The sequence below is a fragment of the Cnephaeus nilssonii genome (assembly GCF_951640355.1).
Source record: "Cnephaeus nilssonii genome assembly, chromosome: 19".
Taxonomy (NCBI): domain Eukaryota; kingdom Metazoa; phylum Chordata; class Mammalia; order Chiroptera; family Vespertilionidae; genus Cnephaeus; species Cnephaeus nilssonii.
In genome coordinates this window covers 35931026-35943831 of record NC_137090.1, presented here as the reverse complement: position 1 = coordinate 35943831, position 12806 = coordinate 35931026, and the positions used below count along the sequence as shown (strand labels likewise).

Genomic DNA, 12806 nt, shown 5'->3' with positions numbered 1-12806 from the left:
GCCCTCAGAATTGCACAGAGAGAGATGGAGGAGGTCTGAGTGGGGGCCGCCCTCAGACTTGCACACAGAGAGATGGAGGAGGTCTGAGTGGGGGCCCTCAAACTTACACAAAAGGATATGGAGAAGACTGAGCAAGGGTCACCTCCCAACTGACCTGGCCAGCCCAGGCCTCGTGGGGCTCCAGAGGCCAGTGTGATGGTTCAGATCAAGGTCACATCAAGTCCCAGTGTTGTCACCCTCAACAAAACGCACTGCACTGTGAGCTCTAGGATGACCTGGGGGGTCAGCCCCATCCCCTTCACTTCATGAAGCCCTGGACGGTTGCTGTGTGAGGTCAGTCCCAGGGGGGTTAGCCCAACCCCCTGTGCTTGCCATGAGAGCCCCTTCCCGCTCCCCCACGGCCTCCCCATGAAGCTGTCCTCACTCCTCTCCGCCCCACTGAGAAGCCACGTGACACACTTGAGCTTGTCACATGCTGAGCCATATGGTTTCTTCTGCTCAGTTCAGGGCCCCTGTAGACAGCAGGTTCTTTGAGGGGTGAGGACTGCGGCCTCGGTGTGACCCCCTGGGACCCAGCGCAATGCTGGGCACACAAAGCCAGCCCTCCCTAAATGCCTGTTGATCTGGGTCTTTTTGCATGAAAACCAGATCATTAAAAATGCGGGCCTGGAAAGGAGCCACAGTATGCCCAGGGAGACAGCCCCAGCCCCTCTCCCAGCCCACCCTGTGCCAGCCACAGTTTGAGTTCTGGCTGGGAACTGGGCTCTCATTCAGCCCATCTGCTCGGCATCTCTTTGGTTGCTTTTTCTCAGTTTCATATTAGAAAAAAAAAAAAATCCCCTTGAAAAACACAAACAGCAAAGAGGTGGGGCAGGATGCGTGGGACCAGTTGCAGCAGGCATGGCAGTGGGGGGCAGTGGCCTGGGGGAGGGAGGGCCTTCTCGGGCGGGAGGCCAGCTGCTCCTCCTGCCGCCCCTCCCCAGCCGAAGAAGCAACTACAAGAAGGGGGTGGGATGAAAAGAGCACTTTACCAAAGATAGTCGGGTCTCGGAGTTTAACTAAATCTGCTGGCTACAGTAGGAACACAAGTATCCTCAGTGGGACCTCCATAGAATCATTTTCTATGCAGTTTATCTATAAAAGAAATGGCTCGTCCATCCCTGGCATTCTGCGGCTCCCAAGCTAATCAATACCAAAGGGGTATGCCTGCCACCCCTGCCCCACCTGCACTGCCAAGGAAACCAGGTGAGACCCTCCCCCATGACCCAGAACCCCCGGGGCCAGAGACCTGGGGACGGTCCAGCCTCCACCTCGGGTGTCTCAGACTCCATTGTAAATAACAACCCGGGAGGTCGGAGGCCTGATCTGCCCTCATAGCTGTGGGAACCGCGGTCTGCACATATGATCCCACGTGAGACTGATGGGGAAGGGTGGGGCTTCTATCCCATCTTGAAGAACCCATGTCTATGAGCTTAATTTAGAGAAGTATCACGTGGACACAGAGGCTCAGCTGGGAAAAGATTCAAGCAAAATCCAGAGAAATTGAAGATCAAGTGGACGCTCCTCTGACCTGGATGTCCCTACGGTCAACACACCACAAACAGCTGCCACCCAGCCTCCCCAGCCAGGACGGGGGCCTGCAGAGCAGGACAGTTGCTGCCTCAAGGAACTCAATGGAGAGAAGCTCCGCGCGACCAGCAACCAACTTGGTAAGTGCAGTCACACAAAGGACCCTCCCTCTGTGGTGAGCAGGCTGGTGAGGTAAATGAGGGCGGTGGTTTGAAGTCCCACATGGATCAGTTAGCTTTGCACAAAGAGAAAAATGTCCAGCCCTGGCCAGTGTGGCTTACCTGGCGTGTCATCCTGTACACCAAAAGGTTTTGGGTTTAATTCCCGGTCAGGGCACATACCTAAATTGCAGGTTCGATCCCTGGTCGGGGCAAGTGTTGGAGACAACTAATAAATGCTTCTCTCACACACCATTGTTTCTCTATCTGTTTATTTATCTCATGCTCTCACTCTCTCTCTCTCGCTCTCCCTTTCTTTCTCTCTAAAATCAATAAAAACATACTCTCAGATGAGAATTTTTTTTTTAAGTCCTAGCCATGGACCGGCATCTAACTACAGCTTAGGTACAGAATAAGCCCAAATGACAATCACAAAGAGACCCCTAAGTCCAGGTATACCACACACTGACCTCCCAATGCCAACCACAGAAGGGTCCTCACCCAGGGTGAGTCTCCAGGGCAACCCCTCGAATCTTTCTGAGTTCCCAGCCTTGACCTTGGTCTTGGGGCTTTGGACAGTCAAGTCACAGGCTGGGAAATTCCTGAGCTGAGTTCAAAGAGGAGAAGGACCGAGCACTCGGGGTTAGGGCTGCCTTCTGACGGTGGGTCAATAAGATTTCCCTGCAGGTGGCTGCTCTGTTCTGAGGCTGCCTGGGGTCTCACGCAGGCCAGCTTTACCCCCTGACAGCTGGCCGGACCCTGTGCTGGCCAGAGCAAAGTAGGTCCAGCACCCAGCGGATGTTCATAAATAACTTTTTTCATGAATCAATGTTAACTAATAATTTCTTCCCTGTGCTCCAAATTCTCCATCAGCCCCCCTCTCTCCTGTATCTTCGTACACCCTGCTCCCTCCTTCAGCATTTCCACACACTCAGGTCTCCCATCTCACAAGCGTTGTCTAGACCCTCTGGCTCCCGCACCATCTCCACTCGCTCCTCACACACCCAGTCTGGTGTCCACCCCTCCTCCCTCCCCACAACCGTTCTCAGTTCCATCAGCAGCAGCAACCTGAGCACTAAGCCCAAAGGCCACTGTGCACCACACATTGTACTTGGCCTCTCTGAGCAGCTGACACAGCCGCCACCCACCCCTCCTTTGTGAATGCTCCTCCCACCATGTGTGCAGCCTCCTCCACACCAGCCCTGAGTCCCTCAAGGTGCTATCCCAGGAATCTTCTTACTCCATCCTCTCCCTGGAGAGTTCACTGCCCCACCACCCCTACACCCCAAGCTTCAATCCCATCTCTATGAAAATGACCAGATTTTTACCTCCAGTCCAGATCCTCCTTCTAAACCTGGCCCCCAAATACCCAGCTACTCACTGACATCCCCATTCGTATCTCAAGCATGTCCAACTCAGCACTTAGAAGCCAAGCCCTCACCCTTCCTTCCGGGTCACTCCATCTCAGAGAATGGCTGTACCATCTCTCCAGTTGATCCCACCTCTCCCAGATCCTCCTATCTCATCAGTCTACCTCGTAGGAAATCTGAGATCTGACTGTTCCCAAATAACCGCACAGGGCCTTCAGAGTCAGGCCACCTGACTCCTGCAGAAGCCTCCGGACTCATCTCCCACTTTCCACTCCGCTCCTTCCTGTGCACTCTCCACACAACAACCACGGTGATTTTTCCCATCATCTTACTCCTCTGACTAAAGCCTTCAATGATTTCATTGCCCTTCGGTAGGAAGAAGCCCAATATCTTCAGCAGAACTTCCAAGGGTCTGACCCTCCCTCCCTAACTGTGGATGCTCTGGCCATGCTGGTCTTCTGGTTGGAGAAGCCATGGCTCTCCTGCCCCAGAGCATTTCAGAGGCCACAGCAGGGCTTCTTGAGTGTAAAGTACATATGAATGGGGATGGTGCTAAAATGCAGATTCTGATTCAGTGGCCTGGAGGGAGGCCTGAGATTCTGCAGGTGTTTGTGGTCTCCTGGCCTCACTTCGAGTAGTAAGCATCTAGAACACCCTCCTCCACCCTCAGTTGACTCCTACTCAACTCTCAGGGTTCAGCTTAAACATCATTTCCTCAAAGAAGCCCTCCCTGACACTCTCCAAGATGAGGTTAGATTCCCCCTCCACAGACCTTACATTGTTCCCCCGTTATGCTGTACTTCTTTGGAATATTCACATCTAACTGTCCACCCCTCATTCTTAAAATTATTTTTTCAACTCTTGTCTCCCTAGCTAGACCACAAGTTCCAGAACAAGGACCACAATGTCACGTGGTCAGCATTCTTCTCATAGTAACACCTAAATTTTCCTTTGAGGAGCCACCCCTCTCCCACTCTTGGTTCTTAGGGTTTAGGTGGTGGAGATGAGGCCAAGTCTAGCCAGTCAGAGCCTTCCATCTCTCTGGTTATAATGATTGGGTCAGAGATAGACATGTGACCTAAGCCAGGCCAATGAGCTTCCTCCCTGGGCCTTTTGTTAGAACTACTGGGGAAAAGAGACGCTTCACTTAGCAAGTAGGAGCAGCTGTCACATTCCTGTCATCACAGAGACAGAGTTTAACAAAAAATGAAACCAATTCAGCAAAGAAAGCGACAGATGTCATGGATGCAGCCATGCCTGGAGTCTATACTTGCCATTACGAAGGCAATAAATTCCCATTTATTTTTAAGCCAAAGTGAGTTATGTTTCTGTCCCTTGACTAATACAACATTCAAATAAATGTTGGGTGTTGAATGAATTACATGAGTATGTGAGCAACTGAAGACTGCCAAGAGGACTCAGTGACTCCTCCTAGGAAACTTTCAGCGTTCTCCCTGCACACTCCCTCCCACCATCCATGAGTAGAGACAAGCACCCCACACCCCATCTTGCAGACCAACGTGCTGAACCTCACAATGGCCATAGGCTTCTCAGCAATCCGTCGTGCAAACAAGCCACCCAGCCCCTGGCTCAGATGCCAGCACTGCGACTAGGCTGATGAAGGGTGCTCTGGCTGTCAGTGCCCTCCAGGGCACCCCACAAGGAGGAGAGCAGAGAGGTCCTCAGTCAGCCCTATGCCCCACCCACTCCTGAATCCTAGTCCAACCAGGGCAGGCACTGGCTGCCATTCAGTGATATTGTCCCTCAGTGCTTACCACACAGCTCTGTGCATGGTGGGCATTTAATATGGGATGATAATGGAAAGGTGGATTTTTATTTGCTTTCTTTGGGGATATCACTTTGCAACAGATTAGGTCAGGGAAGAGGGGGTGCAACAGAGAGCAGCCCTAATTATCATCACACCGAACTATCCATCCTTCATTCTTAAAATTATTTTTTCAACTCTTGTCTCCCTGGCTAGACTACAAGTTCCAGAACAGGGAAGAGAAGAGCCTAACTATTTCTCTGTGAGTCACCTCACAGCAGAGCTCCAGGACAGAGACGGAGGCTGGCCTACATGTCCCCTCAGCTGATTCAGGAAGCGATGACTTCTTCAAAGCTAGTCCTCACCTGGCAAAATGCAAGGGAGGGAGAGGCGGAGGGAGGGCGGTGCGTTGCTTAGGCAGGGATACTGCCTGAGCCAATTCCTCCCTGAGGGCCACATCAGGTGTGTGTGGCCATGCCACCAAGGGAAACTAGGGTAAAGGGGGAGGGGCATAGTGGGGGGAGGGTGCCGCCCCCTCAGCCCCTTTCCAGGAATGAGATGGGCCTGGGCCTGGGGACCTGGGATGTGGTTTCCCAGGAGAGAGACTTGTGAATAAAATGTGAACAGGAAAAGAATTACCCAGAACCTCTAAGGCAACTCTCCTAGTACTGGGGTGACAGGGCCAGCCCAAGAAGGCCAGTCGGAGGCAGGTAGACCTGCGTGCAAGTTCCATTCAAGAACCAGGAGAAGCCTGACCAGTGTGTGGCTCAGTGGTTGAGCACTGACCCATGAACCAAGAGGTCACAGGTTGCGGGCAGGAGGCAGCCGATCAATGATTCTCATCATTGATGTTTCTATCTCTCTCTCCTTCTCCCTTCCTCTCTGAAATCAATTTAAAAACCGTATCTAAAATGTCTTAAAGAAAAAAAAGAACCAAGAGGGTCCCATGGGCTGGGACCTCCTTTCCCATCCCCAGGCCCTGGCAGCCCGTCTGGGCAGTAGCCCCTGAAGGCACTAGCCTGCAGCTACATTCTAAACCTCTCCCACTTACTCTTGCCTGGGGCCCTTGTTCCGGAACCCCACAGTTCCACAAGGCCTCTCACTAATTACCAAGCATCCTGCCAGCCCCACTCAGCCCAGTCTATTTCCTCACCCTAACACCCCTGAGTCTCAGTCACACTTCCCTCCCGCGCTGCTGAGCTCAGGTGAACGCTGCTTCCAGAGGGGGCTGGGCACCCCATGCCCTCACTGGGCACGCGCAGCCGGGCCGGGTGCCGAAACAAAGCTGCACCCCTCCCCATCCCTCCCCACTTCCCAGCTCTAAGCCTCTTACCTTCATGGTGGGAGGTGCCGTGAGAGGAGGGGACAGCGACCGGTCCGGCAGGGGCACATCCGAGCTGTTGGCCAGCTCCTGCTTCCTGTGAGGAGGCCACAGAACACAGAAGAGGTGAGTGAGGGCCGGCACCGTCCCCTCTCCTCCAAAGCGCTGGGCTTGGGGGCACAGTCCAACACACACTGAGCAACCCAGAGTGGGGTGCGTCTCCTGACTGGGATGGAGTAAAACCTAGAGCAGGGCCGCTCCACGCGTGGTCCCTGCTCCAGCAGCAGGAACTTGCGAGACATGCAAATTCTCAGGTGCACCCCGGACTCCCGGGTGACGGGGCCCCGGGATGTGTATTTTAACCGTCTCTCCAGGTGGTTCTGACGCACGCTGAAGGCTGAGAACCACGGGGCTAAAGAGATACAGAATCGGGGCTGGGTGGGAGAAGAAGGGGAGAGGGGTGAACATTTTCTAGTCATCCTCTCTGTGGCCCCTTTGTCCCTCAAAACACACACACACACACACACACACACACACACACACACACCGGCCAGACAGCTGGCCTTGGGAGGAGGGGCTGCCTGCTGTGTGAGCTGCAGGTAAAACTTATTTTAGTCCCTGTGGGCTAGGGCCATGGGGAGACTGCTAAACAGAGTTGTGTCGCCATGACAACATGATTGCGACAGGTTCCCCGCTCTCGCACACCCTCCACTTTCCATCTGGCCCTTCCAGTGACCAGGGAGCTAGTGCACAGTCTGGTCACCAGGCAGAATGTTTGCAGTAGGATAAGGCTTCGGGGCAGCGGTTATGCAATGGCCAGCTGGGCAGAACCCAGGGGAGTCCCCGGACGAGAAACTCTGGCGCCCTGGTCGTGCCCTAGTTATATCCTGGGACGGGAGGGAGGGCAAGGATACCAGTACGAGGAGCCTAAAACGATCAGGATGAACCATCCAAGCCCCAACTTTGCAAAGGCTTCCTTCTCCAGAGCCCCAGCCTGAAGCTGCTGGGTCAGCCCAACACCTGGTCCCCCCTTAAATGACCAAGGAACACCCCCTGCCAGCTCGAGAGAATGCTTCTGCACTTCTTTCCAGCCCACGTACTGCCAAAGGGGGTCACAGCTCCAACCCCAACCTCCTTCATGAGAGAAGCCCACCCCTGCAGAGCCCAGCCCTCTGCCCAGAGCACACCCTTGTCCCGGGCCCAGCCACCACCCTGTCCCGGCTCCTCTCAGCCAGACAGGCCCAGGCTAAGAGAAGCCAGGCCAGGTGCCCCGGGCCCTGTGCACCCTGACACAACCCCTGCCTGCCCCGCGGCCTATCCTCCAGGAAGCACGGTAAGGAGGCTGCGTGGACATCTGGCTGGGACAGGCTCCCGGTGACCCCTTACCCTCATCCTGCCAACTCGCCCTCTGCTCCTCCATCTGCCTTCCTCCTCCTTTCTTTGTGTGTGTGTGTTTTTTTAATATATTTTTATTGATTTCAGAGAGGAAGGGAGAGGGAGAGAGAGAGAGAAACATCAATGATGAGAGAGAATCATTGATCGGCTGCCTCCTGCATGCACCCTTCTGGGAATGGAGTCCGAAACCCGGGCATATGCCCTGACCGGGAATCAAACCATGACCTCCTGGTTCATAGGTCTACATTCAACCACTGAACCACGAGGCCGGGCTTTCCTCCTCCTTCTTCTTGGACCTTGGCCTCACTCTGATGGCTGGAGAGGGGGTCTCCTCCCTCCTGATCCAGACTATAGCTAGCTCAAGAACCAGCAGGGCCAAGACTCAGAACGTGTACACACACAAACACACACAAATGAATGCAGCTTCTTCTAGCTCTCAGCCAGAACCACCAACCTTCCCTTCCACAATGGGATCCGGCCTGGCTACTCCGGCCCTCACCTGCCTGTGGGCCTGACAGAGCTGGGTCCACACAGGCCCACCCCTCCTGCCACTCTGCCCTCTCCCAAGCAGCCACGGTCCCTCCTCTAGGGGCTGCACCCCTGAGAGCCATGGTGGGGAAAGGGAAGGGAGGAAGAATGATCAAGGATGAGGAGCACCACCCTCAGGTCCCCTGAGGTGAGGACAGAGGAAGGCAGCTCCCCTTGGGGGCTGGGAGCCTGGCAGGGAGGGGAGGGGAGGCAAGCCCCCGCCCCACACACACACACACACACCAGAGACTATAGGACACTGGGGGTTAGCTGAGGACCTCTGGCCTACTGCCCTGGAGATGGCTTGTGGGCAAACTTGACCAATAGCTGCCCTGGCTCTCCAAAAACACAAACTCTAGGGGAGGGCAATACTGGCAGGTTTTACACCAGTGGTCAGGGGACGCTCGTGTACATGGTTCTGTCCATACGGCACACGATGTCCACTCCCATGAGACCAGAGCAGATGCGATTCTTTTCCAAGGTCCCTGCATCCCAGACAAAGGGCCCCCGTACCAAACCCTCCCTGGACTGAGCCCCTCTCCCCTGCGCCAGCCTGTCTGCCCTGGACGCTGGAGTAACCTCCAGGGAGTGGTGAGGACTATCAAGTGGGAGCACAGGGTGTCTCCCACCAGAAGGAATTCCCAAGCGATGCTTGGAGCCTGGCCCTGCTGACACTTGACTTTGGACTTCTAGCCTCCAGAACTAAGGCAATAAATGTCTGTTATTTCGAGGCCCTCACACTCCCCGCCCCCCCCCCACCACCACCACCACCACCCATTTATGCTACTTGGTTAGGCAGCCCTAGGAAACAAAAACACTGCCCAAGTCCCAGGCTCTAGCCTTGGCTTTGTAACCAGAGGACCCAAAACAAGGAGGATGAAATCCCTGCTTCAGCCTCGCACCCCTGCTGTCGTCAGCTGGGCCCCACCTCGTCCTGTCCCAGCCTCCACAACCAAGGACATTCGAGTGTCAGCCACCCTCCCAAGGACGGCCAGCCGGCCCGGCTCCTGGCTGGTACTGAGATAAAACAGAAGAACTACAGTGCTCGATGCAATTCCAACCCTTTCTCCGGCAAACGTCACACATGAGTAGGTGAGAGTGACACGAGTCTATCAAGGGGTGACCTTGAATCTGATCTAATTTTTATAAGAGTAAATTATAAGCAGAGGTGGGACCCTCACTATTCTTTGTAACATCTTTCTAGTAGCCCACAGTGATCTTGACATCTATCAGTGAGATTGGAAACTGCCCCTTCAACCAAGACAGCCAAATGCCCACCCGCAGCTCTAAGGACTCGGGGTCCCGGACCCACACAGGGATGCACAGGAGGAGGGGCTGGTGATGGGAGTGGAGGAGGGGGAAGGAGGGCAGAGAGAAGGCCGAGGAGGAGAGGAAGATCATTCACTCAGCTAAGAGAAGGGGGGTAAGAGCAGGTGTGAATGGACAGGACAGGAGCCCTCCTCCTGCCTAAGGGGGTCTAGGGCACCGCCCACTCAGCTGCCTCCCTCCTGGAGCCACATGGCACTCAGCTCCTGTACTCAGGGTTCCTTCCCCGGAGCCTGGGCCATCCTGGGAGGGTCAGGGAGGCCAGGGGAGGTGCTAACTGGCTTTAGCCAAATGAGGGTCTAGCCACCTTTGGCCAAATGCAAATCTCAGGAGGAAATGATCAAAGAGCCTGGAGGGGAAGCTGAAAAACCAAAGGCCAATTCATCCAAATGGGCTGTTTGTAGGGAACTGGACAGGCCCCCGGGGTGGGGGGGGACCCCACTTTCAGCACCCAGGCATCCAGGGTCCTCACCTCCAGCCTCCGTTGGCTCAGCCTCAGACCATCTGAGAGCCTGCAGCCATCACCCCTCACACATTTCTATGAAAATGCCCCACACCACGAATCAAGAGATCCCTGGGTTCAAGTCTGGCTCTTCTTGCTACCCCACTGTGTGTGACCTTGGTCACCTCACCTCTCTGTGTCCCAGTTCCTTCATCTGCAGATGGGGGTGAAAATGTTCTAAGGCAGTGGTCGGCAAACTGCAGCTCGCGAGTTTGACTAATGAGTTTGCCGACCACTGAGATAGGGGCTTAATCACAAGGAACAACAACAGCCTGTAACTATTGGAATCGAGAGTCTAGGTCAGTGGTCGGCAAACTCATTAGTCAACAGAGCGGCAAACCACGGCTCGCAAGCCGCAGTTTGCCGACCACTGTTCTAAGGCATTAAAAGTAATGGCTATGAAATGAAAAATAAAGTCCTATATAAATGTAGACCATTATTATTATCATCATCATCATCATCTTTACTGTTATCATGACTCATAAAATGGTGATCTGGTCTCCTTGTAGAGAGAGAATCAAGGGTCCAGGACCATTTAAAGGTCTTTGAAAACATTTCTGGCATCTCAACTAAGCACCAATTCTAGCCCCAGGGATCTACTCTCGGGATCATAACCGCCAGTTAATAATCCACAGGGGAAATACCCACCTACCACCAGATGGCTGTGGGCCAGGTGTAAGCCCTCCCTCCCTCCCCTTGTCGGCATCTGTGTCTCCCCCGACACCAGCCTCCCGCCAGCCACCACACGGGGCTCTGCTTTCTCTCGCTTTCCAAACAGCCACGCCAGAGGAATGGAGACAGCTGGCCACTGCAAAGAGCTACTGGGGAAAACCAAACCCAGAGGAATGGAAAACATCCCTCACAACAGCCAAAAGGCAGAATAACCCAAGCGCCCATTAACCAACGGCTGGATAAACAAAGTGTGGTCTTTCCCGTGAGGGACTATTACTCAGCCGTGAAAAGGAGTGAAGTAGTGAGACATGTCACAACGCGGATGAACCTCAAAAACGGAACACTTAAGTGAAAGAAGCCAGACACAAAGGGCCACGTGTTATATGATTCCATTTATATGAAATGCCCAGAACAGGCAAATCTGGAGACAGAAAATAGTTAGTGGTTGTGCAGAGCTGTGGGAGGAGGGAATAGCAGTGACCGCTCATGGGTCTGGGGTATAGCATGAGGTGATAAAATGTTCTAGAACTACACAGTGGTGACGGTTGTGCAATGTTGTGAATATACTGAAAACCGCTGAATTATCCACCTTAAAAGGGTGAATTTTATTACATATATAAGTTGTATATCAATTTTTTAAAGGAACGAGAAAGAAGGGGCTGACCGAGCTCCACTGCTGTCATCCTGCTGTTTAACTTCTTCTCCAGCTGCCTGTGGTGCCCACGGGGCCAGGCTGTGTGCAGCCTGTGGTGCCCACGGGGCCAGGCTGTGTGCAGCCTGTGTGCAGCCTGTGGTGCCCACGGGGCGTGCATCCTGTGGTGCCCACGGGGCCAGGCTGTGTGCAAGTTCTTGCTTTACGGCGATGCCTAAGATGCTGAGTAGGGTTTCCTTACTACTCCCCCTGTTGAAAGCAACATCTTATGTGTGAACTGCAGCGCAATGAAAATGAATGAAGGAAGGATGGAAAGCAGGAAAGAATGAAGAGGGAAAAGAGTGCTCCCAGCACTCTTAAGTGCATGCAGCAGAGTCATCCCCTTGGAGAGATTTTTAGAGTTCTAACTGCACATTTCTACATCCTATACAACCAACTAGACCAGTGGTCGGCAAACTGCGGCTCTGTTGACTAATGAGTTTGCTGACCACTGAACTAGACCATAAACAATAAGAAATGAAATAACATTGCCCTGACCAAGCAGCTCAGTTGGTTAGAGCGTCATCCTGATACACTAAGGTTGCGGGTTCAATCCCAGTCAGGGCACATACAAAAATCAACCAATGAATGCATAAATAAGTGCAACAGCAAATTGTTATTGATGTCTGTGTGTGTGTGTGTAAAAATCAATAAATAAAATTTTTAAAAGAAATAAAATAGCATTAACATAATCCTATATAATAAAAGCCTAATATGCTAAGTGTCCAGTCATCCGGTCATCTGTTCAACGACTCAAAGCGTAATCTATATATATGAAAGCCTAAGCGACTGTTATGACGGGTTGACTGGTCGCTATGACGTGCACTGATCACCAGGGGGCAGATGCTCAATGCAGGAGCTGCCCTCTGGCAGTCAGTGCACTCCCACAGCCAACCTCCAGCAGCCGGCCAACCTCCTATGGTCCCTCCCCATGGCCGGCCAGCCCCAATGGGCCCTGACTGGGGCTGGGCAAGATGGCCCCAATCAGCCCCGATCACTGGCCAGGCCAAGAGACTCCACCTGTGCACAAAGTTGTGCACCGGGCCTCTAGTATGCTAATAATATGCGAAGGCCACTCAACCACTTGCTATGACATGCACTGACCACCAGGGGGCAGACAAGTTGACCGGTCGACCAGTCACTATAAGGTGCACTGACCATCAGGGGGCAGATGCTTCAACCGGTAGGTTAGCTTGTTGCTAGGGTCTGGTCCTCCCCAACCCCTATCATGCACCGGTGGGGTCCCTCGGCCTGGCCTGTGCCCTCTTGCAATCCGGGACCCCTTGGGTTTCAGTATGAAAAACAAAGATCTTCAAGAAAAATCATCATATGAAACTGACACAATTGGTAGAAAAAGGAAATCAGAGGCCAGGACTATGACAAGCTGGACCTTCAGAGTCTTAGTAAAAACCTCAGCTTTCCCCTCTGCAGAATGGGCATGTAACTCACAATTCCTATAAACTTCCAACTTTCCTGCACAGGACTCAGCAAAGTGTGCTCAGCTTCTCC

At 53.4% G+C, this 12806-nt stretch overlaps 1 protein-coding gene across 4 annotated transcripts in view; it reads right to left on the bottom strand.

Annotated features, from left to right (window-relative positions):
• The window catches only part of RAP1GAP2 (RAP1 GTPase activating protein 2), a 149668-nt gene that overhangs the window by 98757 nt on the left and 38105 nt on the right, over window positions 1–12806 (bottom strand). For all 4 annotated transcript variants that reach the window (XR_013815056.1, XR_013815057.1, XM_079797866.1 and 1 more), the window contains exon 2: window positions 6196–6280. Coding sequence is in view for 2 of the 4 variants with exons in the window: in XM_079797866.1 (XP_079653992.1) it covers window positions 6196–6280 (85 nt within the window). In the remaining 2 variants the exon portion in view is untranslated. The remainder of the gene's footprint in view (window positions 1–6195; window positions 6281–12806) is intronic.